A 26261-nucleotide genomic window follows, 5' to 3' on the forward strand; every position below is an offset into this window, starting at 1 on the left:
TCTAAATGCCCAGATCTCAAAAGAACTCACTTAGTATTGCTGTCATGAAGATAGCAGCAAGCTGTTGGGGATGGCCCCAGTGATCCAGACACCTCCTACCAGGCCCCACCTTCAGCACTGGGGTTTACAATTCAACCTGAGATGTGGGCAGGGACAAATACCCAAAGTATATCAGTTGTTTTCTTGTCTTTGGTTTTGCTATCGGTAATACTGACCTCATGTGAGCTGAGAAGTATATTCTTTTCTATCTTTTTAAAGAGTTGATGAAGGATTGGTGTTCATTTTTGCTTTAACATTTGTTAGACTTCTCTATTAAAAGTGTCTTGTCCTAGGGGGGGTGGGTGGGTGTTTGTGGTGTGTATGTGGTGGGGGGTGGGTAGCATGTTTTTGATTTCCTAGTTTTGTTTTTTTTTTAATTGAGATGGAGTTTTATTCTTGTTGCCCAGGCTGGAGTCCAATGGCACAGTCTTGGCTCACTGCAACTTCCGCCTCCCAGTTCAAGCAGTTCTCCAGCCTCAACCTCCCGAGTAGCTGGGATTACAGGGATGTGCCACCACCCCTGGCCAATTTTTTTGTATTTTTAGTAGAGACCGTGTTTCACCATGTTGGTCAGGCTGGTCTCGAACTCCTGACTACAGGTGATCCACCTACCTTGGCTTCCCAAAGTGCTGGGACTACAGGCGTGAGCCACTGCGCCTGGCCACAAATTTAGCTTCTTTACTTGTTACAGGTATATTGAGATTTTCTATTTCTGTTTGAGTTTCTGTAGTTTGTGTCTTTCTAGAAATTTGTTTATTTTACCTAGGCTACTTATTTTGGTGGCCTAAAATTGTTCATAGTATTCCTTTATTTATGTATTTATAAATAGTATTCCTTTTTATTTATGTAAGGCTAATGATAGTAATGTCCCTTTTTTCTTGATTTTAGCAATTTGAAATTTTTTATTTTCTTCGTCAGTCTAGCTAAAGGTTTATTAGTTTTGTTGATCTTTTCAAGGGACCTACTTCTAGTTTCATTGATTTTTCTCTAATGTTTTCCATCTTTTATTTTTATTATGGTGCCTTCTTATATATAAACAGTTCCCAAAGTGTGTTTTGGGAACCCTCAGGGGTCCTTGAAGTAAAAATGAATGCTGTGTTCATTTGCCTTCCATACTCTGATTTTCTCACGAATGTATGTTGGAACTTCCCAGTGGTCCCAAGACTTACGAAATTGCAACAGATTGCAGGTAGAAACAGAGATGAGAATCCAGCTGGCTTATGTTAAGGCAGACATTTAAAAGTTTGCAATACTCAAAAACAATGCTCTGTGTGTCTGTGTGTGTGTGTGTGTGTGTGTGTCTGTGTGTGTGTGTGTGTGTGTGTGTGTGTATCTGTGTGTCTGTGTGTCTGTGTCTGTATGTGTGTGTTAATGGGGTCTTGCCGCGTTGCCCTTGCTGGACTTGAACTCCTGGGGTCAAGTGATTCTCTGATCTCAGTCTCCCGGTAGCTGGGATTATATGTACATTCCACCACATCCAGCCTTTTCAATATTTTTTGTTTTGGAAAATTAGTTATTTTTATGAAAAAGTACTAATAGTAACATGTCTTGCTATTTTATAATGAATTAGTAAATATTTTTCAATTCTCAGTATAAATTTCTAATTGATAATGAAAGATATAATCTCTAGAGTACTCAGTAATTTTTTTTTTGTTTGTTTTACATTTTTTCCCCCCATTTATTTATTTTATTGCATTTTAGGTTTTGGGATACATGTGAAGAACATGCAAGATTGTTGCATAGGTACACACGTGGCAGTGTGATTTGCTGCCTTCCTCCCCATCAACCACATCTGGCATCTCTCCCCTTGCTATCTCTCCCCAGCTCCCCACCCCCTACCGTCCCTCCCCTATTTCCCCCCAACTGACCCCAGTGTGTAGTGCTCCCCTCCCTGTGTCCATGTGTTCTCATTGTTCAACACCCGCCTATGAGTGAGAACATGCAGTGTTTGATCTTCTGCTCTTCTGTCAGTTTGCTGAGAATGATGGTTTCCAGGTTCATCCATGTCCCTACAAAGGACCCAAACTCATCGTTTTTGATGGCTGCATAATATTCCATGGTGTATATGTGCCACATTTTCCCTATCCAGTCTATCGTCGATGGGCATTTGGGTTGGTTCCAGGTCTTTGCTATTGTAAACAGTGCTGCAATGAACATTCGTGTGCACGTGTCCTTATAGTAGAACGATTTGTAATCCTTTGGATATACACCCAGTAATGGGATTGCTGGGTCAAATGGAATTTCTATTTCTATGTCCTTGAGGAATCGCCACACTGTCTTCCACAATGGTTGAACTAATTTACACTCCCACCAACAGTGTAAAAGTGTTCCTATTTCTCCACATCCTCTCCAGCATCTGTTGTCTCCAGATTTTTTAATGATCGCCATTCTAACTGGCGTGAGATGGTATCTCAATGTAGTTTTGATTTGCATTTCTCTGATGACCAGTGATGATGAGCATTTTTTTATATGTTTGTTGCCCTCATGTATATCTTCTTTTGTAAAGTGTCTATTCATATCCTTTGCCCACTTTTGAATGGGCTTGTTAGTTTTTTTCTTGTGAATCTGTTTTAGTTCTTTGTAAATTCTGGATATCAGCCCTTCGTCAGATGGGTAAACTGCAAAAATTTTTTCCCATTCTGTTGGTTGCCGATTCACTCTAATGATTGTTTCTTTTGCTGTGCAGAAGCTATGGAGTTTGATTAGGTCCCATTTGTCTATTTTGGCTTTTGTTGTCAATGCTTTTGGTGTTTTGGTCATGAAGTCCTTGCCTACACCTATGTCCTGAATGGTTTTGCCTAGATTTTCTTCTAGGGTTTTTATGGTGTTAGGTCTTATGTTTAAGTCTTTAATCCATCTGGAGTTAATTTTAGTGTAAGGTGGAAGGGGTCCAGTTTCTGCTTTCTGCACATGGCTAGCCAGCTTTCCCAGCACCATTTATTGAACAGGGAATCCTTTCCCCATTGCTTGTTTTTCTCTGGTTTGTCAAAGATCAGATGGTTGTAGATATGTTGTGTTGCCTCCGAGACCTCTGTTCTGTTCCATTGGTCTATATCTCTGTTTTGGTACCAGTACCATGCTGTTTTGATTACTGTAGCCTTGTAGTATAGTTTGAAGTCCGGTAGTGTGATGCCCCCCGCTTTGTTCTTTTTGCTTAGAATTGACTTGGCTATGCGGGCTCTCTTTGGGTTCCATATGAAGTTTAAGGTATTTTTTTCCAGTTCTGCGAAGAAGGTCATTGGTAGCTTGATGGGGATAGCATTGAATCTGTAAATTACTTTGGGCAGTATGGCCATTTTCACGATATTGATTCTCCCTAACCATGAACATGGAATGTTTCTCCATCTGTTTGTGTCCTCTCTTATTTCGTTGAGCAGTGGCTTGTAGTTCTCCTTGAAGAGGTCCTTTACATTCCTTGTTAGTTGTATTCCTAGGTATTTTATTCTCTTTGTGGCAATTGTGAATGGAAGTTTGTTCTTGATTTGGTTCTCTTTAAGTCTGTTATTGGTGTATAGGAATGCATGTGATTTTTGCACATTGATTTTGTATCCTGAGACTTTGCTGAAGTTGCTTATCAGTTTCAGGAGGTTTGGGGCTGAGACGATGGGGTCTTGTAGATATACAATCATGTCGTCTGCAAATAGAGACAGTTTGACTTCCTCCTTTCCTATTTGAGTGCCCTTTATTTCTTTTTCTTGCCTGATTGCTCTGGCTAGAACTTCTAATACTATATGCAATAGCAGTGGTGAGAGAAGGCATCCTTGCCTGGTGCCACATTTCAAGGGGAATGCTTCCAGTTTTTGCCCATTCAGTATGATATTGGCTGTTGGTTTGTCATAAATAGCTTTTATTATTTTGAGATACGTTCCATCAATACCTAGCTTATTGAGGGTTTTTAGCATAAAGGGCTGTTGAATTTTGTCAAAGGCCTTCTCTGCATCAATTGAGATAATCATGTGGTTTTTGTCTTTGGTTCTGTTTATGTGGTGAATTACATTTATAGATTTGCATATGTTGAACCAGCCTTGCATCCCCAGGATGAAGCCTACTTGATCATGGTGGATAAGCTTTTTGATGTGCTGTTGCAATTGGCTTGCCAGTATTTTATTGAAGATTTTTGCATCTATGTTCATCATGGATATTGGCTTGAAGTTTTCTTGTTGAGTCTCTGCCGGGTTTTGGAATCAGGATGATGCTGGTGTCATAAAATGATTTGGGAAGAATTCCCTCTTTTTGTATTGTCTGGAATAGTTTCAGAAGGAATGGTACCAGCTCCTCTTTGTATGTCTGGTAGAATTCAGCTGTGAACCCATCTGGACCTGGACTTTTTTTGGGTGGTAAGCTCTTAATTGCTGCCTCAACTTCAGACCTTGTTATGGGTCTGTTCAGGGTTTCGGCTTCTTCCTGGTTTAGGCTTGGCAGGAGGCAAGTGTCCAGGAATTTATCCGTTTCTTCCAGGTTTATTAGTTTGTGTGCATAGAGTTGTTTGTAATAATCTCTGATGATGGTTTGAATTTCTGTGGAATCTGTGGTGATATCCCCTTGATCGTTTTTTATTGCATCAATTTGGTTATTCTGTCTTTTCTTTTTTATTAATCTGGCTAGTGGTCTGTCTATTTTGTTGATCTTTTCAAAAAACCAGCTCCTGGATTTATTGATTTTTTGAAGGGTTTTTTGTGTCTCTGTCTCCTTCAGTTCTGCTCTGATCTTAGCTATTTCTTGTCTTCTGCTAGTCTTTGAGTTTTTTTGATCTTGCTCCTCTAGCTCTTTCATTTTTGACAAGAGGGTGTCAATTTTTGATCTCTCCTTGCGTCTCATGTGGGCACTTATTGCTATATATTTTCCTCTAGAGACTGCTTTAAATGTGTCCCAGAGATTCTGGAATGTTGTGTCTTCATTCTCGTTGGTTTCGAAGAACATCTTTATTTCTGTCTTCATTTCATTGTTTATCCAGTCAACATTCAAGAGCAAGTTGTTCAGTTTCCATGAAGCTGTGCGGTTCTGGGTTACTTTTTGAATTCTGAGTTCTAACTTGATTGCACTGTGGTCTGAGAGACTGTTACGATTTCCATTCTTTTGCATTTGCTGAGGAGTGATTTACTCCCAATTATGTGGTCAATTTTAGAGTAGGTGTGATGTGGTGCTGAGAAGAATGTATATTCTGTGGATTTGGGGTGGAGAGTTCTGTAAATGTCTATTAGGTTTGCTTGGCCTAGGTCTAAGTTCAAGTCGTGGATATCCTTGTTAATTTTCTGTCTGGTTGATCTGTCTAATGTTGACAATGGGGTGTTAAAGTCTCCCACTATTATTGTGTGGGAGTCTAAGTCTCTTTGTAAGTCATTAAGAACTTGCCTTATGTATCTGGGTGCTCCTGTATTGGGTGCGTATATATTTAGGATCGTTAGCTCTTCTTGTTGCATTGATCCTTTTACCATTATGTAATGTCCCTCTTTGTCTCTTATGATCTTTGTTGCTTTAAAGTCTAATTTATCAGAGATGAGAATTGCAACTCCTGCTTTTTTTTGCTCTCCATTTGCTTGGTAAATCTTCCTCCATCCCTTTATTTTGAGCCTTTGTGTATCCTTGCATGTGAGATGGGTTTCCTGCATACAGCACACCGATGGGTTTTGGCTTTTTATCCAATTTGCCAGTCTGTGTCTTTTGATTGGGGCATTTAGTCCATTTACATTTAGGGTTAATATTGTTATGTGTGAATTTGATACTGCCATTTTGGTGCTAGCTGGGTGTTTTGCCCTTTAGTTGAGCTGGCACTTGTTGTTCCTTTATATGTGTAGAGCCTCTTTCAGGAGCTCTTGTAGAGCTGGCCTGGTGGTGACGAAATCTCTGAGTATTTGCATGTTCCCAAAGGATTTTATTTTTCCTTCACTTATGAAGCTTAGTTTGGCTGGATAGGAGATTCTGGGTTGAAAGTTCTTTTCTTTAAGAATGTTGAATATTGGCCCCCACTCTCTTCTGGCTTGTAGGATTTCTGCTGAGAGATCTGCTGTGAGTCTGATGGGCTTCCCTTTATGGGTAACCCGACCTTTCTCTCTGGCTGCCCTTAGTATTTTCTCCTTCATTTAAACCCTGGTGAATCTGACGATTATGTGCCTTGGGGTTGCTCTTCTTGACGAATATCTTTGTGGTGTTCTCTGTATTTCCTGGACTTGAATGTTTGCCTGCCTTGCTAGGTTGGGGAAGTTTTCCTGAATAATATCCTCAAAAGTATTTTCCAGCTTGGATTCATTCTCTTCGTCGCATTCAGGTACGCCTATCAAACGTAGATTAGGTCTTTTCACATAGTCCCACATTTCTTGGAGACTTTGTTCATTCCTTTTTACCCTTTTTTCTCCAGTCTTGCCTTCCCGTTTTATTTCATTGAGTTGATGTTCGGCCTCTGATATCCTTTCTTCTGCTTGGTCCATTCGGCTGTTGATACTTGTGCATGCTTCACGAAGTTCTCGTGTTGTGTTTTTCAGCTCCATCAATTCACTTATATTCCTTTCTATTTTGTCCATTCTCGTTAGCATTTCGTCAAATCTTTTTTCAAGGTTCTTAGTTTCTTTGCATTGGGTTAGAACATGTTCTTTAAGTTCACAGAAGTTTCTTACTACCCACCTTCTGAAGTCTGATTCTGTCATTTCATCACTCTCGTTCTCCCTCCAACCTTGTTCCCTTGCTGGTGAGGAGTTGTGATCCCTTGTGGGAGGAGAGGTGTTCTGGTTTCTTCCCATCTTTAAGGATTTATCCACCTGTCGACTTTGTAGTTGCTGACTTTCAGACTGGGTCTCAAATCTTTCAGATTGATGTTCGTTTGTTGATGATGAGGTTATTTCTGTTTCTTGGTTTTACTTCTGACAGTCTGGCCCCTCTGCTGTAGGTCTGCTGAGGTTCACTCCAGGCCCTGCTTGCCTGGGGTTCACCTGCAGCAGCTGCTGAACAGCAAGGGTTGTTACCAGTTTTCTTCTTCTGCTATCTTTGTCCCAGAAGGATACTCGCCTAGTGTCAATCTGATCTCTCCTTTATGAGGTGTCTCTTTGGATATATAGGGGTCAGGGAGCTGCTTGAGGAGACGGTCTCTTCTTTATAGGTGCTCAAATGGTGAGCTGTGAACTCTGTTGTTCATTCAGAGCTGCTGGGCAGGTACATTTAGGTCTGCTGCAGCAGAACTCATAAACTGCTTTTTGTTCCCAGGTGCTCTGTCCCAGGGATTTAGGGCTTTATTTATGAGTTTCTGTTATCCTGCCGCCTTCTTTTTTTTTTTTTTCCTTCAGACCTGCCCAGCCCAGCAAGGAGGCAGCCTAGTCACTGTCGGCCTGTAGAGGCTTTGCTGAGCTGCTGTGGGCTCCGCCCCGCTGCCGAGTGAACTTCCCTGCAGTCCTGTTTATATGGGTGTAGTTAGAACTGCTTTGGCGATGGTGGCCCGCCTATGTTGAGGCGGAGTCTCTCTGCTGTGGTGGGTTGCCTTGGCAACGGCGGGCTGCCTCAGCAATGGCGGGTTGCCTTGGCAACGGCGGGCTGCCTCAGCATTGGCTGACTACCTCCGTCCTGGCGGGCTGCCTCGGTAATGGCGGACGCCCTTCCCCCACAGAGCTGGACCGTCCGGGTTCAGCTGCGCTTGCTGTGAAACTCTCAATCCAGAGTTTCTGGTTGCTGTTCTTTTGTGGGGGTGGGACCAGCTGAGCCTGATCGCCTGGCTCCCTGCCTCAGAGCCTTCTTTAAGTTGGTGTTCCAGTCGCCTGTTGAAGAGGTGCCGGGGTCTGTTTGTTTTCCCCTGCGGCCACTCACTGCGCTGGCTTAAACAGCAGCACTGAGGTTCATGGCGCTTTTTTTTTTTTTTTTTTGCCCTGGAATCTATTGTCCTGGTTCTCTGCTCAGTCCCCTTTTTAAACAGACTAATGGGTGACTTCCCATGGCTCCAATCGCCAGCCAAAAGGGCCGCCAGACAGGTGTATTTTGTACGGAGAACTGCGGCTCCGGGGCGCCAACAAAGCAGCCGCGCGGGGCAAAGCAGCGGCGCTGGCCGGCACAGCCGCACTGACCGAAACAACCGCACTGGCGACCGTGGAGCTCCTCCGCCTGGGAATTTCCTAGTCTGTGGGCAATAAAAACGCGGCGTCCACTCACCCTCTGCGCTTTCACTGGGAGCTGCAATCCTGAGCTGTTCCTAAACGGCCATCTTGGATCCCCCCCAGTACTCAATAATTTTTAAGAATAGAAAGAAGCTTCAAGGCTGGGCGTCATGCTCACTCCTATAATTTCAGTGCTTTGGCAGGCTGAAGTGAGAGGATCACTTGAGGGCTAAGAGTTTGAGACCAGCCAGAGCAACATAGCAAGATCCTATCTCTGCAAAAAAATAAAAATAAAACATTAGTCTGACATGGTGGCTCATGCCTGTAGTCCTAGCCACTTCAGAGGCTGAGGAAAGAGGGTTACTTGAGCCCAGGAGTTTGAGATTGCAGTGAGCTATGATTGTGCACTGCACACCACCCTGGGTGGCAGAATGAGACCCCATCTCTTAAAAAGAAATGTCTTCAAGTAGAAAGTTTTAAACCTGCTGTTATATATTATCTCATCAAATCTTTAAAATAATCCTATAGGTTAGATACTCTTGTTTGTAGCTGAACAAAATGTAAGATAAATCATTCAGAATTTTAGAGGTAGGGGCCAAGACTTAAAACCAGATTTTTTTTCATATATCATTTATTGACCTTCCGTTATTGCAGGTAAAAATTCAAGTTTTTTTTTCTCCCCAGCCCCCACTATCCTTCCCCTAGCCCCTCACCCCACAACAGACCCCAGTGTGTGATATTCCCCTCCCTGTGTCCATGTTTTCTCATAACACCAGATTTCTAATATTCCAAAGTTCATATGTGTTATAGTGAATACCTAATTATTCACGTTTTCTTCTTTTTCCACACTCTGATTTCTTAGGATTTGAAACAAGCTAATGAGTGAGTCTTTAAGATGAGTGTATTTTTTCGGTATTGTTTGGTGAACTGTTAGCTGCTGTGGGACCATTCTCTGGCTGTGATGACTCTTTGGTATTCCCTCTACAGAAAGATGTGTCATGGCAATGCTGAGAAGGAGGATCAGGGATGAGAAGACCAACGTTAGGAAGTCTGCGGTGCAGGTGCGAGTTTTCTCTGCACATTTCTTTTTAAGCACTAAAAACTTGGAAATGCAAAGGAATATTTTTTAAACTCCTAGGCCATATTCGTTACTTAATTTGCTTTTCACTGAACGGTTAGTTGACCTTGATCCTGTTATATGTGAATCACAGATGAATTGGAAAATTATTTTTAAGCTTTCCTACAGAGTTTCTGATTTTTTAAGAACCACAAATTTATATACTTTATTTTGTTTGAAATAGGGATTCTTAACCTAGGGACCATAGGTGGATTTTAATAGGTTCATAAAATTGTTTGTAAATATTTGTTTATATCAAATTTGTTTTTCTCTGAGAGAGGCCTTAGCAAATTGCATTCTGAAAAATGGGATGTTATGAGGAGGAAGGTCGAATCCATAACCCCAAAATGTTAAGAACCACAAACTTAAAGGAAATGTTCCTTTGTTAACAGTTTCTGTTTCTGCATTGATGCTATGCAGTCATCACTTTGTGTTGCATATATGCTTTCTAGGTGTTAGTGAGTATTTTGAAACACTGTGATGTCTCGGGCATGAAGGAAGACCTGTCGATTCTGTCGGACCGGTGTCGGGACCCTGCAGTGTCTGTCCGGAAGCAGGCCCTCCAGTCTCTTACGGAACTCCTTATGGTGAGAGGCAGGTCATTCTAGATGTAATGCATGGTATTTTACATTAAAAGTAATTCCACGCAATAATTACCTGCTGCTAAATGTTAAGTTGACCTTTAAAACTTTGCCAAGTCCACTGTTGAACTCTACAGCATAAGGGAGGAGGTATCTCTCAATTATGTATGATAGACTGTGCTTCCTATTAAATTTAATTAGGAATGAATGCTAGAGAATGCCAATTGTTAGCCCTTTCTTCACTTTATTTTTTATTATTTTATTTATTTATTTATTTTTTTGAGACAGAGTCTTTTCTGTTGCTCAGGCTGGAGTGCAGTGGCACAATCTCGGCTCACTGCAACTTCCACCTCTCAGGATCAAGCAACTCTCATGCCTCAGCCTCCCGAGTAGCTGAGATTACAGGCGTGCACTGCCATGCCTTGCTAATTTTCGTATTTTTAGTAGAGACGGGGTTTCATTATATTTACCAGGCTGGTCTTGAACTCCTGACCTCAGGTGATCTGTCCACCTCTCAAAGAGTTGGGATTACGGGCATGAGCCATCACGCCCAGCCCTTTTCTTCACTTTAAATCTCACACAGAAAAATAAAATTTAAAATTGATTTGGTTAAGCTAGAGACCTAGATTAAATTTAGTCAATTAGGCCATAGATAGATCATATTGCTTACCAAAAGAGCAGATTCACAGGTGCTATATCATTTACTTCTGTCAACTCGTTAGCATTTTAGTTGAAGAATTTTAAAAGCATGTTTCTTTATTTCATGATAGAAGGCATTAAGCAATGCATATTTTGACGTTCTGTCAGCATCTGTTCTAATTGCTCTTTGGGATAAATATTTATTATTAGATCTTGATTTTTAATGACCCAAAAAGTAATGATTTACTGCCACCAGTCAAATAGTGACTTGAATGTATGAGTTTAAAATTTTGATTTGCTCTGATTTACATTAAGCTGGCTTTGCTTTTGGATATTTTTTTGAATGTTGATTTTTTTTTTTTTGTTGACTCTGTGGTCTATTTGCAGTTGAGCGTGTGATTATTTTTAACATCTCAAAATGTTGATCATAACTTTTCTGACTTGTTTTTAGACCTTCTCATGTCATAATCTTTCACTCCTAAGGCTCATCCTAGATGTGTGCAGATCCAGAAAGCCTGGCTGCAGGGGGTGGTGCCGGTGGTGATGGACTGCGAGAGCACTGTGCAAGAGAAGGCCCTGGAGTGCCTGGACCAGCTGCTGCTGCAGAACATCCAGCATCACCGTCAGTTTCACAATGGGGACGACAGCCAGGTGCTCGTCTGGGCACTTCTTACCCTCCTCACCACAGAAAGCCAGGAACTGAGGTAGGTTAACTGCATGACCTGTGTTCCCTATAGAATAAGGCTATGAGACTTTGTATTAATAAATTTCTCCTACTGGTCCTTGAAAAATCAGGTCTCTGGATTATTTAGTATATGTAAAGATGCAATATTGGTTTCTTTTTCCTTGGCTTACTTGAAAATCTGTTAGATATTTGCATCGACTGTATGTTTGTGACACCTTTCTGGTCACTACCTTTGCTTCTGTCTGACTGCTTTCCAGTTTCAGATTGGTATCTTAATATGTCATAGACAGCACTGATGGAAATACATATTAATATTACTTTTCCCCAGTACTGCTTATCATGAAGGATGACTTCGTAGCTCTGGCAAGTTAAACTATTTCTAACACTGTATTGGATTAGTTGACTACTAACACTGCAGGCTTTTTCCCCTTTGATAAACATTTATTGAACATACACTGTGCAGTGAATATTGTATTTAGGAGTTAGGACCTGTGATGGAGGAATCATCCTGAAATAGAAAGAAAGGTATCAAAAAATACCATTCTATGGCCTTGGCAAAAATCACTTCCTCATTGTGAGCCTTATTTAGCTTTCTGACTGGTAAGAGCAGGATTTGTACAATGGCTGTTGTACTCCAGGATCTCTCATGCCTCTTTTGGTAGTACAACTTTATGCCTGAAAAATGTATTCCTTCGATAAAGGTTTTCTCAGTGTAGGTTGAGCATCTGTAATCCAAAATCCAAACATACTCTGGAATCTGAAGCTTTTTAAATGTCAGCATGATGCCACAAGTGGAAAATCTCACACCTGACGTCACGAGATGTGTTGCAGTCAAAATGCAGGCTCAACGGCCAGGTACGGTGGCTCACGCCTGTAATCCCAGCACTTTGGGAGACCGAGGTGGGGCGGATCACGAGGTCAGGAAGTCAAGACATCCTGGCCAACATGGTGAAACTCTGTCTCTACTAAAAATACAAAAATTACATGGATGTGGTGGTGCTCGCCTGTAGTCTTAGCTACTTGGGAGGCGGAGGCAGGAGAATCGCTTGAACTCAGGAGGCGGTGGTTACAGTGAGCCAAGATCGCACCACTATACTCTAGCCTGGCCACAGAGTTAGAATCTGTATCAAAAAAAAAAAAAATTCAGTTTACAATATACAGTCTATTCAGCCTCCTCAAGTGAAAAATAAAATTACCTTCAGGCTGTGCATCTAAGGTATACATGAGACTTTGGTCCCATCCACATGATACCTCATTAAGTATATGCAAATATTCCAAAATCCAAAATCCAGAATACCTCTGGTCTAGGCATTTCAGATAGATGATACCCAACCTGTCCCCACTCTATGCTTTGCTGAGATTTCTAGAAGGGAGAGATTTAGCCAATAATAGAGTCCACTGCTTTTTCACTTTTCTTAGAAATACCTCCTTATACACCCTCAATATATTAATACATGGTAATGTAATGAACGGTAGTAGTCATTCTTTGCAAAAAAGCAGGAGAGGCCTTCCACAGCTCCTGAGAAGCTGGTGGGAGGTTTTAAAATTTACTTTCCTTTTATAAAAACTTTTGTATTGAAGTATAGCATGTCTAGAAAAGTACGCAGACCATAAGGTCATTAAGTATCACAAAGAAAGTATACCTGTGTAACTACCATGCAGGTCAAGAATTAGAGCACTGCCAGGCCCAAGAAGCACAACCATGCCCTCTTTTCTTGAACTTTTTATAAATAAATTGTTTGGTATATATGCTCTTGTGTGTATGGCTCCTTTCATTCAGTGTAATTAAGATCCATCGTGTTACTGTGTGGGTAGCTGTAGCTCATTGATTTTCATTGCTGTACACACACAAACGTAGATATGTATTTATTACTAAACCACTATTTATTGATTCTACCAATGATAGATAATGAGTTGTATCCAATTTTTGACTATTATGTCTAACGCTGCAATGAATATTTCCATACATCTCTTTTGGTTCACATGTGCACGCACAAATGTTTTAATTCACCTTTAGGTATTGCTAGATGGTATTCCACTGCAGTTGTAGCAGTTTACATTTACAACAGCATTATATGAGAGTTCCAGTTGTTCCATATCTTAGCTAGAATTTTATATTACCTTTTTCTTTCTAACTGTTTTGGTGAATCAATAGTGCTATTTCATTGTGACTTTAATTTGCAGTACCACGTTGACTAATGAGACTGAGGCTTTTTAATACGTAGATTAGCATTTGAATACTCACATTGTAAATTACCTGTTTGGATCCCTTGTCCTGATTTTAATAGGGTTGTCACTGTCTTGTTGATCTGCAAGTGTTGGTTCCATATCATGTGTGCAGGCCATTGCTCTGCGGAGTGCCAATGCTACTTCTTACCCTGGTTTGCCTTTTTACTCTCCTAATGATAATGTTGTCTTTTGGTAAATTCACTTTGACCGTGGTTTTCTTAATGATTAATGTATCTTTTAAGAAATCTTTTCCTGTGCATTATAGGATGGTTAGCCAAAAAAAAAAAGAAAAAGAAATCTTTTCCTACCACAGGGTTGTATAGGCATCCTCCTATGTAATCTAGAAACTTGCCTGGTGTTTTTCTTTTCACTGTTAGATCTTCCACTTACCACCGTTGATTTTTGTGTACCCTATTAGGGAAGGATCAAGTTTGATGTTTTTCTAAATAGATATCCAGTTAATGTAGAAATATTAATTGAAAAGATATGCTTTATTCACTGCTTTGCAGTACCATCTTTAGGAAAAATCAGGAGTTTGTGATTCTGTTTCAGAATTGTCTGGTCTTTTACTCCACTAGCATATGTGCTCTCCCTGTGTCAGTAACACCCTGATTAATTATGTTGGGAAGCAAGTCTCATGTTCCTCTACTCTTGCCCCTGTGCAGTTCTTCAGTGTTACCTTATTTATGTTTGGCCTTTGTTATTTGTATGTAACCCACTGTGGAATCCATTCATTGAGTTATTATTGTTGTATTTTTCATTTCTAAACTTTTTATTTTCTTCATTAGTTTCTAGACCTTTGCTGAAATTATTATATTTTTTTGTCATTTGTTTTCTTGAACCTATTAAGCCTAGTTTCAAGTCTGTATATCTGGTAAGTCCTCAGAACCAGTGAGTCACTTTCTCTTTATTTATTTTATTTCTCTTTATTATTATAATGTTGTCTTTTCTCTTCATATGCCGTTGCATGCCAAAAATTGGGGAGATGGTTTCACGTTCTGGGTAATGTCTTCTAGAGAGTGTTTATATCTGTATCTGGCAGGTAGTTAGGTTAAGGGCAGTTCTACATCAGATCACTGTAATCCAGCCGAGGACAGGGAAAATATGGACAAGGGCAACATTGATTGTGTAGATACTCATGCCCTTAGAGCATAACCCCCAAGGCCACTGTGGGGTATTTACCAGGCATGCTCTTCCAGCAGGCCCTGAGTGTCACTGTTTCTCCTTTTTGCCCCATGAATATATCTCAATCTCTGTTTATCATCGTGTCTGCCCAAATTGGCCACTTGAAGACAAGTGGCCCAGAACTCATGTCTTGTACATTTTCTGAAATTACTGCTGACTTCTGGTTGATTTCATGGAAACTCTTCTTATTTTCTAGTGTTGCTTAAAATTTTGTCTTATTTTTGGTATTTGTTTATTTCACAGGGCTTTAAGGAGACACTAAAACAAAGAAACATGGGCTCACTTTGACACCTGGAGTCAGGTTGTTATGAAACTGCTTAAGGAGATTATAAAATGAATAAGAAAAAATGCAAGTGTGCATTGAAGGCTTTAGCAGAGGAAGATAGCCATGTCAACAAGACTTAAGACCTATAAAGAGGTAGAGAAACAACTATGAGAAAATGATTCAAATGGAAGCAGGGAGTGAGGATTTCAAGCGAAACGAGTAGTCAACAAATGTGTCAAAAACATTTCAAACAAAACTTGTTTACGTAATTCCCAATCAAGTTAAAATCTTAGACCCAACCAGATTATTCAACAGATAGGGTAAAATAAAGCCATATTGAGACTAAGAAAACTGAGGGTTTTTATTGCCACTACCTCTCCGCTAAAGGGCCGTCTGTGAAGGATGTACCACAGGCCAAGGCTCTAATACCAGCACTCTGACAGGCTGCTTAAGGCCAGGAGTTTGAGATCATTCCTGGCAATGTGGTGAGACCTTGTCTCTACAAAAAAAAGAAAAAAAAGCCAATTGTGGTATTTTTCAAGGAGGATCGCTTGACCCCAGAAGGTGGAGGCTACAGTGAGCCGTGATCACACCTCTGTACTCCAGCCTGGGTGACAGAGCAAGACCTCATCTCAAAAAATTAAAGGAAATACTTCAGAAGGTTGGAAACTGAATTCAGAAGGGAAGAATGGAATATAAAAAGGAAAGGTTGCTAAGAAATTGATAAACACATAGATAAATCTAAATTAAACATAGCCATTAAAAATCAGTCACAACAATGACAATCTGGATGACGGAAAGCAAGGTGGAGCTGAAATATAAAAAGTATGTAGGATGAGCTAGAGGGTGCATTTACTTGCATTTCTGGCATTGGATAGGAGGAGACTAGAGATGCTGATTGGCATTAGACTCAAGTCAGCTGCAGGCAGCCAGGAATAGTGGTATGTAACTTCAGAGCCAGCAGAGCAGAAGTAACACTGAAGAAAGCTCAGTGCGAGAAAAGGCAGAACAGAAGTGAGGTTAAAAAATGGGAAGGAAATAAAAAGCATGGTAAATCAAAATCATAAAGAGGCAAATTAATCCAAACAGATGAGTAATCTCAATAAATGTCAGTGACTTACATTTAACAGTTAACGGACAAAACCTTTGGATATAAAAATCAAAATCCAACTGCATGTTGTTTATAAGAGCCACATCTAAAATAAAATGATCAGAAATACTGAAAGTAAGAAAAAGATTACTAGGAAAATAATGCAGAAAGAAGGCTGTATTAATTTAGAGGCAAATAGAATTTAAAGGAAAGTGTCATCAGTTGTAAAGAAAGTTACTTATAAGGATAAAGGAATTATACCAGGAAGAGGTGTAAGTCCCCAAATGATATATATAAAACCCCATGCCCATCAGAAGCACACATTTCTAAGCTTAAGTGAACCATTTATAAAAATCGATTATGTACTACTTCATAGCGCCAGTCAAATATCAGCAAGTCTGTATTAATAGGATAATGTTCTCTGAGCATTATATGATACCTAGTAGAGGAAAACCTCAAAAACAGCATTTGAAGAGTTAAAAAAAGATACTGCTAAATAACTGCAAGGTCAAAGACTAGTGAATTGGAAGATTTTGGAGTTGAATACATGCCAAAACTTGTAGAGTGCATTTAATGGAGTACTTAGAAGGAAATGCGTATTAGAAAATGAAAAGGACTGAAAACAGCTAACCTAAAGGATCAGTTTAAGTTAGAAAAAGTCATTGAAGAAACTTGAGGAAAAGAAATGCTAAAATTAAGACTAGACATTTAAAAACTGAGAAAGAAAAACTGAGTCTTCAAAAGCCTAATGGAAAAGCTAAACTTCTGCCGAGATATGATAAGAAAAAGGTACAAATAATGGTGAAATGGATGGTAGAAATACAAACATCTTGTTCAGTATACATTCAAAAACAGATTGTTCAGAATGGATTAGTATTTTTTTAAAGGGCATGGTTCTATATAGGTATTTTTTTAGTCTAAAGTTTTAATTGATAATCCTATTAATTTGCTGGGGCCACCATAACAAAATACCACAGACTAGGTGGCTTAAACAACAGAAATTTATTTTCTCACAGTTGTGGAGGGTAGAAATTTGAGATCAAGGTGCCGGGAGAGTTGATTTCTCCTGAGGCCTCTCTCCTTGGCCTGTTGACTGCCACCTTCTTAAGATGTGGAGAACACATGTCAGGCGGGTTGGTGACAGGCGGGTTGGTGACAGGCGGGTTGGTGACAGGGAGTGCTGGAGATGGAAGCCCAGCTTTGACTTGGAATGCTTTATCACATCTCAGTTGGGAGCTCTTGGTAATGCATGAGGTCACCCAGAGTTAGGTTGGAGATAAGAGGGCTGAGAATAGAGCTTTTCAAATCAGCAATTAGTTATTGGAAGACAGGAATTAGTTAAAAGAGACCCAACTGGTGGACCAGAGTCTCAGGATAAAAGTAGTCAGTAACCCCTGGTGGAGGCCATGGAGATGGGCCTGAAGATGGCCCTTGGATTTGATACTAAGATAGAGGTTAGTATATTGTAAGTTCAGAGAATTTTTCCCCATTCTGTTGACTACATATAATAAACATCATTTAATACTTCATATAATTATTTTTAAATGAATTTAAAAATATTTGTTCATTGCTTATATCTTGTGGTATTGGGACATAAATCAGACATAAGTCACGTTGTAAGCTAACGACAGTAAGACTGGACATCTGTGGATGGATTTTTAATCAATAGCTGATATATTAACAAAACTTCATTTATATACATATGCTTATTATGGTATATAGATGTGTTTGTTTATTTATAGTTGCCTTGTTCTGTATGCTTTGAGAATTTCCGTTTGAAAAAAAATTTAGGCCGGCCGTGGTGGCTCATGCTTGTAATTTCAGCACTTTGGGAGGCTGAGGAGGGTAGATCACGAGGTCAGGAGATAGAGACCAACCTGGCAATGGTGAAACCTTGTCTCTACTAAAAATACAAAAATTTATCCGGGCATGGTGGCATGCACCTGTAGTCCCAGGTACTCGGGAGGCTAACGCAGGGGAATTGCTTGAACCTGGAAGACAGAGGTTTCAGTGAGCTGAGATTGCACCACTGCACTGCAGCCTGGTAACAGATTAAGATTTCATCTCAAAAAAAAAAAAAAAAAAAAAATCGAATGAGGAAGTCTTGATGTTTGGGTGTGTGTATGTATGCGTATGTGTTTTCCCAGAGGTCTAAGAAAAATTAATCAGGGGAAGAAGTGCATTTTTCTCTTCATTTAAATATATACTATGGCATTGTCTCATGAGTCATTCAGTGCCATGGGAAGAGGGAAAATAAGAGATGCTTTTAAAACAACAGTGATGGCCGGGCACGGTGACTCATGCCTATAATTGTACTACTTTGGAAGGCCAAGGCAGGAGGATTGCTTGAGTCCAAGAGTTCAAGACCAGCCTAGGCAACATAGTGAGACCCTGTCTCTACGAAAAAAGAAAAGAAAAGAAAAATCAGCCAGGTGTGGTGAGCATGTCTGTAGTCTCAGCTACTCTGGAAGCTGAGAGAGGAGGATTGATTGAACCCAGCAGGTGGAGGCTACAGAGAGCTGTGACTATACCACTACAATCCAGCCTGGGTGACAGAGTGAGACCCTGGCTCAAAAACTAAAAAAAATAAAGCAACACTGATATAACACAAACACTTTAGTACATCAGAAGCATTGTTTTTTATTTTGAAAAGTTTTGCAATATCCATTTCTGAGTGGTATTAACTTGTTGCATATTTCAGCTGATTTAATATCACCATATTTGTGAGGTTGTCATTTACAATCCTTCCATTGACACAAAAGGACAGTGTTCCTAATTTTGTCACTATAACTGTAAACTCTGGATGTGTCTGTAACTGACCCCATGCAGTTGCGTAGAAACTTTGGAGGGGAGGAGGATAAGAAGAGTCTCAAATGAATTGTGAAATTTTATTCTTTGGTTGAAGAATATTTTATGAGGGGAAAAATGAATATAACTGATTACAGAATAATAAAAATTTAAACGGTATCTAGTTTGGTATCAGACATGCCACTAATTAGGAACGTCTGTGTGAAAGTTTCATGTGCCACAGGAGTCCTGGAGCCGCAGAAGTTGATACGTTTTCAGTGAGGCACTGATTGAATAGTTTTGTATATTTACAGTTGCAATTCTGCTTTTCTATCTTTTCTTTCCAGCCGATACTTAAATAAGGCCTTTCATATCTGGTCCAAGAGAGGAAAGTTCTCACCCACTTTTACAAACAATATAATATCTCACACTGGCATGGAACATTCGGCACCTGCCTGGATGCTGCTCTCCAAGGTTGCTGGCTCCTCACCCAGCCTGGACTATAGCAGAATAATACAGTCCTGGGAGAAAATCAGGAGGTTTGTATCTTCTAATGTAACCACTGATGGACACAAGAGCTTTAGAGACAAAGCCCATGGCTTAAGGAATTGGGCTTTTTCACAGCTATTCATATACAGAGACCTTCTTTTTAAAACGTGGTGTAAAAACAAGCATGAAAACTGAATCACGTTTAGCCCATTTCTCCTTCGTCCAGGCACATTAAGTGCCTTGTTGTTCCCATAGCTTGACTCCTAAGCCATGCTACCTACCCTACTTCCTCCAGTGTTAATAATCCAGAAGAAAGGCCTTCGTTGGCAGCAGTGTTTAACTTGCTTTTCCCTTGGTATTTCTCCTGCCCTTTGTCTAGTCAGCAGAATCCCAATTCAAACACCTTAGGACATATTCTTTGTGTGATTGGGCATATTGCAAAGCATCTTCCTAAGAGCATCCGGGACAAAGTGACTGGTGAGTGTCTGCTGGAGAAGCTTTCTTGAAAATGCATTGCTGTTCATTTCAGATACATATCTACATATATATGTGTGTGTTATATATATGTGTGTATACACATTATATATATATACACATATTATGTATTATACACACATATAAATACATATGTACATATATAAAAATATATTTTTATATATGTATATATATACACGTGTATATATAAATATATATATACATATGTATATATAAATATATATACATACAAATATACATTTATATATTTATATATACACACACACATATATATATTTATATTTTAAGCAGTTGAACATCAGGGGTTTTGACTTCCTTCATAGATGCTGTCAGGTGTAAGCTGAATGCATTTCAGTGGCCTCTAGAGGTGATCAGTGCAGCTGTGGACGCTTTGCAGAGGCTTTGTAGCGCATCTGCAGAGACACCAGCAGAGGAGCAGGTATGGCCAGACTTTCCCTGATCTGTTTCTGACTTATTTGTGCTTAGGCATGTTACTGGATGTGTTTTGAAGTTTGAGGAGTGTTTGCTATAAATAAGAGGACCGGTAAGGATGTCCCAGCAGCTATTGCCGCAACAAGGCAAGGTTTACATAACTAGCAGTTGACATTCCCCAAGATTTGGCTGCTGAGACATGGCTCCCTTAGATGGTCACCACCTTGATTGCAGGTACAAGTGTCTTTCGTGAAGGCAGGCCTGTTGATTGTCTTTCATTTCCTGGTGAGAATTCTGCAGGGTTATCTACTTCCGTGGTCATTCCAAGAACATTTATAGTCAATTTTCCACTTAAGCAGGAAGTTCCCTCCAGACCATGTTTCTGACCTTTTGATAAGTCATGATCTTGGACATGCCTGTCCTGTTACACTACTCAACTATCTCTTGGTATCATGTCCCCAAAGTTGCCTACAGCCCACAGCTAATGTTTTTATATATGCATAAGCAGAAATCCAAATCAGTGATATGTGAGGCAGAGAATTACTTTGACTCCTGAAAAGGTGTGCCTATCAGTATCTTAAGAAATCATTTTATTACCATGTATTTATTCTGTTTTTGTCATGAGATACACTGTTACTACTCATCATAATGAAAAAAGTTAGAGCTGGGGTTATTAATGACTGTAGAAACTAAAAATTAAATAATTGCTGGAATATATTTAAGTTTTTCAAAATTAAAAAAAAAAAAAGATGGTTTCAGCTGATCTCCCCAACTATGTTCCTATGCCTCCTTTTCTTGACCAAGTTCATTAGAGAAGGTCCTTCCTTAATATGTTACATTTTCTACTTCTAACAGATCAATTAAAACAACGATTGTAACTTTTTTGCTTGGGACTTAAGACTGTTGACCTATTTCTTATGAAATGCTGTCTGGTGTTTTTCTGGTTATCTATCTTTAAGCCCTTTTATTGGTGAAAGGGATAGTTGCATTACGTGATTTTTCTAACCCTTTATCTCAAGACCCATGAAATTATATTAAAAACTTTTATTTTTATTTTTGAGATGGAGTCTTGCTCTGTTGCCCAGGCTGGAGTACAGTGGGGCAATCTCAGTAACCTCTGTCTCCCAGTTTCAAGCAATTCTTGTGCCTCAGCCTCCTGAGTAGCTGGGATTATAGGCACATGCCATCACGCCCAGCTAATTTTTGTATTTTTAGTAGAGACAGGTTTTCACCATGTTGGCCAGACTGGTCTCAAACTCCTGATCTCAAGTGATCTGCCCAGTTCAGCCTCCCAAAGTGCTGGGATTACAGGCTTGGTAAGACTAAGGAAAGAGTGATCAGGGAGGAATTTCCATAACAGACTTTGAAACTGCAAGCCTGCCAGGCTCAATGGTACACAACTTAGTATTGGCAGAGCTGGGACTAGAACTAAGGCCTCTGACGTTTTCCTAATTTTCTTTTCACCAGCACTGGGTGGAAAAAGAATCATGTGTACAGTGTGCAGTCAGGGCCTAGGAAGTCATCCGCCACTTGCTGCTGGCCAGGGCCATTAGGACGGTGGTTGCATTGTCATGAGAGCCTGTGAGGAAGGCAAGGAGCTATCTTCACGTTAGACACTGAGAGCTGGAAACGGGTGAGGCTTACTACTACATTAGCAAAAACCACCACAGTTTTAATCTGTGGTCTTTGGGCATTTTTGTTATCTGTTTTGTGGCTGTCATTAAAAAATTGATGAGATCTTGGACTGTATTAGTAAAAATAGTGTCTAGAATAAGAGGAGCAGTGGTCTTGTTCTTCGTCCTGGCTAAATCCAAGTTGACACATTCTATAATTCACTATCAGTGACAAATTTACAAAGAAATGTTGATGAAATTGAATGTAACTAGAGGAGAGCAGTTAAATAAGGGCATCACAAAGCAAGTTATATAAGGAGCTGCAGAAGGGCCTGGAGTCTTTAGCATGGAGAAGGGAAGCGTTGGGGAGTGTAGGTTGCCTAGCTAAATTCAGATTTATGAAGGACTTTTCAAATAAAAGAATTGGATTCATTTGGTATCCCCAGACAACCCATCTGGACCAATGAATGGAAATTATAAGTTTTGGCAAACTGAAGAAAAAACTTACTGAGGTCTGCCTAAAGTGTAGGGGCTTGCCCCAGAGCATGTCCCTTGTTATTGGAGGTGTTCAGGAGAAGCTGCACAAGAACTTGGAACACGATGCCGTGTGGAGAGAATGCCAGGATTGGGTGGCCTTGCCGGCTTTCCCAGATTCTGTGATATTGAAACTTACTAGTCATACTACCCAGGTTCTGTCCTCGTCGAGATCAAGCATAAGGATTGCAGAAACTCTTTGGGCCAATGTTGTGGTCCAGGTTGTGCAATCTACCAAAAATTTAAGTGCAATAAATTCTTTTAAAAGTAATAAAGGCAATAGTTTCAAGACACATTAGGGCAAGTCAGACTAAAAACGTTGCTCATAGTGATGACTTGCCAGGCTGTGGTACTGCTAGGCACTGGATGGTGGTTAATACAGGTCCCTTCCTAAGGCACTGCAGAGGAGAAGGGGAGGTGTATGTACATCAGCAGATGATTTCAACATAATGTAATGATTCCTAAAATAAAAGTCAGCATCAGGTAACATGGATGCAATGGGTGGAAGCACTTAGCTCAACCTAATTATTCTGGAGTGGCTTCCTACAGAAAATGAGGTCCTAGCATTCTAGAACATGATTGGGAGCTCTCTCGTTCCTTTGGCGTAGAGGAACAGTCCGATATGCACTAGAGGTGACCCCTTGAAGTTACTGTCATCAGTAAGAGACACAGAAACCTTGTCCTTAACAAATAAATTTCAGAAGAATAGCAACTCTTTTTATGTCTTTAAAAACATGTTTATCACATGTGGTTAATTCATCACCTGCATATACTGGCAAAACTACAGCTTATTTCTCTATTTTTGGAGGAGCACTACTGTTACAGATCTCTGATAAATTACTGCACGAGGTCTTTGTAAATATTTGGCCTTTTGCTCTTATAGGGCAAATGTAGAAAGAAAGATGATATATACACCATTCTTTATAAACTTCACTTAGCCAGTACTCATGGCTAGATTGCTCAATGCATGTCATTGTGGTTTTGGACAAACTGTGGGAAAGAGGAAAGAGAGAAAGCACCCCTACGGCCTATCCATTTGAAGATCAGAGAGTTCCTTCTGAGAATATGTCGTTTCATGGGCAGTCTGGGAGATGTGCGGGGCCCTTCAAAGATAAATTTGACTTGCCATAGGAATTGCTGAAGCAGGTGTGTGGGGAAGTACTCTCCACCTGTGAGTACCGCCTCTCCAACATCGTTCTGAAGGAGGATGGAACAGGGAATATTGACGAAGACCTGTTGGTAAGCAACTGCTTTTCCTAACCTTCTTTCCTCTTCCATTTTATCAGTGAGGTTTTATTAAAGATGACTTTGTAATGTGCACTTTAAATGCTATTTTAAAAAGTGCTGTCTTAGCCTAGAGCTTATTCTCTCTTTTTAGAAGATACTTTTAAATTGATAACCTATTAATTTTTTTCTTACGTTATCGGGGGTTGAGGGGTACTCAGTGGTATACACTTCATTCAGTTAAATCTTATGAGAAGCCTGATACCAGTAGGGAAAACACAATATGTGTTGTAAGGTTGATATAGTCAAGCTTAGAAATAATAAGGTAAGAAATAATAATGTGAGTATACTCTTGGTTAGTGTGTTTGCTCTTGTAAAAATTTAACATGTCTTCTGGGCTATTTGAACATCAGACAATAGAACTGGGGAGTAGTGCTGAGTATTGCAAAGTAATGACGGCAATAAAATGAGATATTTGAAATTCAAAACACAGATGACCTTGGAGCCCCAGGATTGTTTTCCATGGCACCCCTGCTTTAGAAACTGTAAACAACACAAGAAATTCCTTTAAGCCAGGACAGGACAGTTAGCTGATTTCAGTGGCGAAGTAGGGACAAAATGTATGGCAGTAATTCTGGTTCCAACATCTGACTCGTCCACCCAAGGAAATAATGAGCTGCTTTTTGATGCCCTTCAGTACAGGTCATCATTTAACCAAAACTGGCCATTTACATTAGGAGAGCACATGTTTTCTGTGTTCAGTTTCTATTTGCAGCCTAGCTCTCCTAATTCCCAGTGATCACAGACCAAGTTTAGATTTGTTAAAAGAAAGACCATGGTGCCTGAGTCACTACTGTGCACGTACTCAGTAATAAAAAGCCTCACTAGGGGAACCTGGACACTTTAGGTAAGAGGGCCAGGGAGTGTAGCACAGGCTTGGCCCATGGTTTCTAGAGGGTCTTGCTCTTCTCATTTCTGCCCACACTAAGAAAAATGCTTATTATGATCTGTGAGTCCTGTCCCTACCCACACCCTCAGATATTTTCCAGCTGTTAACTGTTATCATCAAAATCTACTCTTCAGTCAAAATGTATATGGAGAGGTTGTACCATATGTACATAGTTCCATTGATGCTTCTTTAAATAGAATTTAATTTTTTTCTTTGATGAAGAGATATAGTATTTCAAGATTCTTTTAAACTCATGTGCTTTGTATTAGCTTTCTTACCGTAGAATAAGCTTTTATTTGACATTTTACTATTCAGTATCATCCCTCCATTTGGGGTGTAAATAAAGAAACAACTGTACTACTTAGTTGTTAAAGTGAATGTTATTCATAAACAGCGTGGCAGTTGCCAGTGGGTTTTGGATAGGGTCTACATAGTAAAATAATTCGGAAGGCAACTTGAAAATGGTTACAAAATGTAAAATAGCTTTAAACACTCTTTACCTTGGGTTTTACTTCTGAGGAAAGAGACCGGTAATTAAGGATACACAGGTGTGCACTAGACCTAAGAGAAACATTTGAAAAGTGAAACAGCAGCGTCAGTGTTCATTAATAGTGGGATAGTGAAGTAAGTTATGATGACAGTCCTAGTTTTAAAATGGCATACTTACATAGTCATTAAACATATGTGTCATAGATACTGGCATGAAAGAGTGCCTAATATTCAAAGTAATCACTGCAGACTTCAAAATGCTATGATTGATAAGTGTATAAGAAAAGTAAACACAAAGCCATGTGACTATAGAAGTTATACACAAAAACAGTAATGATGTGTCTGGGTGGTGGGATTATAGGTAGATGATTCTGTATCCCGGTTTACCCAAGATAACCCTGGTGTACACCTGTTATCACAACGCAATTACTGATAGCACCCCCTTTTACTTGCAGATTTGTCTAGATTGAGGTGATAAAATTATACGGTTGCCCTAATTTTGGATGAGTTTCATTGCATAGTGACTAAGTTTTTACAATAGCCATGTATTTTTATGAAACAAAAAATATTAAAATTGTTTTAAATTTGGGGGATAAAGAAAATATTGGCATGTCCTCGATGTAGCTAGAGCTCACGTTTCTTTTACCTTATTTTTACTGTAAAACCAATTCTCTTTGTAGGTGAAGTACATTTTTACCTTAGGGGATATAGCCCAGCTGTGTCCAGCCAGGGTGGAGAAGCGCATCTTCCTTCTGATTCAGTCTGTCCTGGCTTCACCTGCTGATGCTGACCATTGTAAGGCATTTGAAATCATACCCAGCACCATGCATGCCGTTTGAAGGTTCTGTCAGTAATCCTTTCTCCCTTCCCTGCAGTACCATCATCTCAAGGCAGCAATGATGCCCCAGCCTCTCAGCCACCCTCCCAGGTCAGAGGTTCTGTCATGCCCTCCGTGATTAGAGCACATGCCATTATTACCTTAGGTAAGAAAAACGTTGGAGAATGGGGCTTGGCATCAAGTTCTGGGTGTAGCTGTTGTCTTAAGTAAGTTCAGCCATGAATGTGTCAGGGGTTGCCAAGCCTGTCTGTGTCTGCCCTCGGCCTGTGTGGTTCCTAGAGGCGGCTCTGATGTGAGCGCTGAGCTCTGCATAACCATGTGGTCATGACAGCCCTCGGGCCTATAACTCCCCAAGACGGTAAGACTCAGGTACTCTCTTGAGAGTCTAGAGGAAGCCTTTGCTTTTTAGTAGGATTATGTTAATTTATTACAATTATACCTGTTTCTGTAATTATTTTCAATGCTTTCACTTGACTTTAATATTCCTGTAATTTTTTATACTCATAATG

The 26261-nt window shown here is 40.0% G+C and overlaps 1 protein-coding gene across 3 annotated transcripts in view; it reads left to right on the plus strand.

The window, feature by feature from the left end:
* NCAPD3 (non-SMC condensin II complex subunit D3) overlaps positions 1–26261 on the plus strand; it is a 79684-nt gene that overhangs the window by 28591 nt on the left and 24832 nt on the right. For all 3 annotated transcript variants that reach the window (XM_032284931.1, XM_032284930.1, XM_032284929.1), the window contains exons 14-22: positions 9099–9172; positions 9681–9815; positions 10932–11152; positions 19037–19228; positions 19558–19655; positions 19997–20112; positions 23384–23491; positions 25595–25709; positions 25790–25897. In XM_032284931.1, coding sequence (XP_032140822.1) covers positions 9099–9172; positions 9681–9815; positions 10932–11152; positions 19037–19228; positions 19558–19655; positions 19997–20112; positions 23384–23491; positions 25595–25709; positions 25790–25897 — 1167 coding nt within the window. The remainder of the gene's footprint in view (positions 1–9098; positions 9173–9680; positions 9816–10931; positions 11153–19036; positions 19229–19557; positions 19656–19996; positions 20113–23383; positions 23492–25594; positions 25710–25789; positions 25898–26261) is intronic.

Source organism: Sapajus apella, unplaced genomic scaffold, assembly GCF_009761245.1.
Source record: "Sapajus apella isolate SASKATOON/1434 unplaced genomic scaffold, GSC_monkey_1.0 scaffold16, whole genome shotgun sequence".
NCBI classification, from domain to species: Eukaryota; Metazoa; Chordata; class Mammalia; order Primates; family Cebidae; genus Sapajus; species Sapajus apella.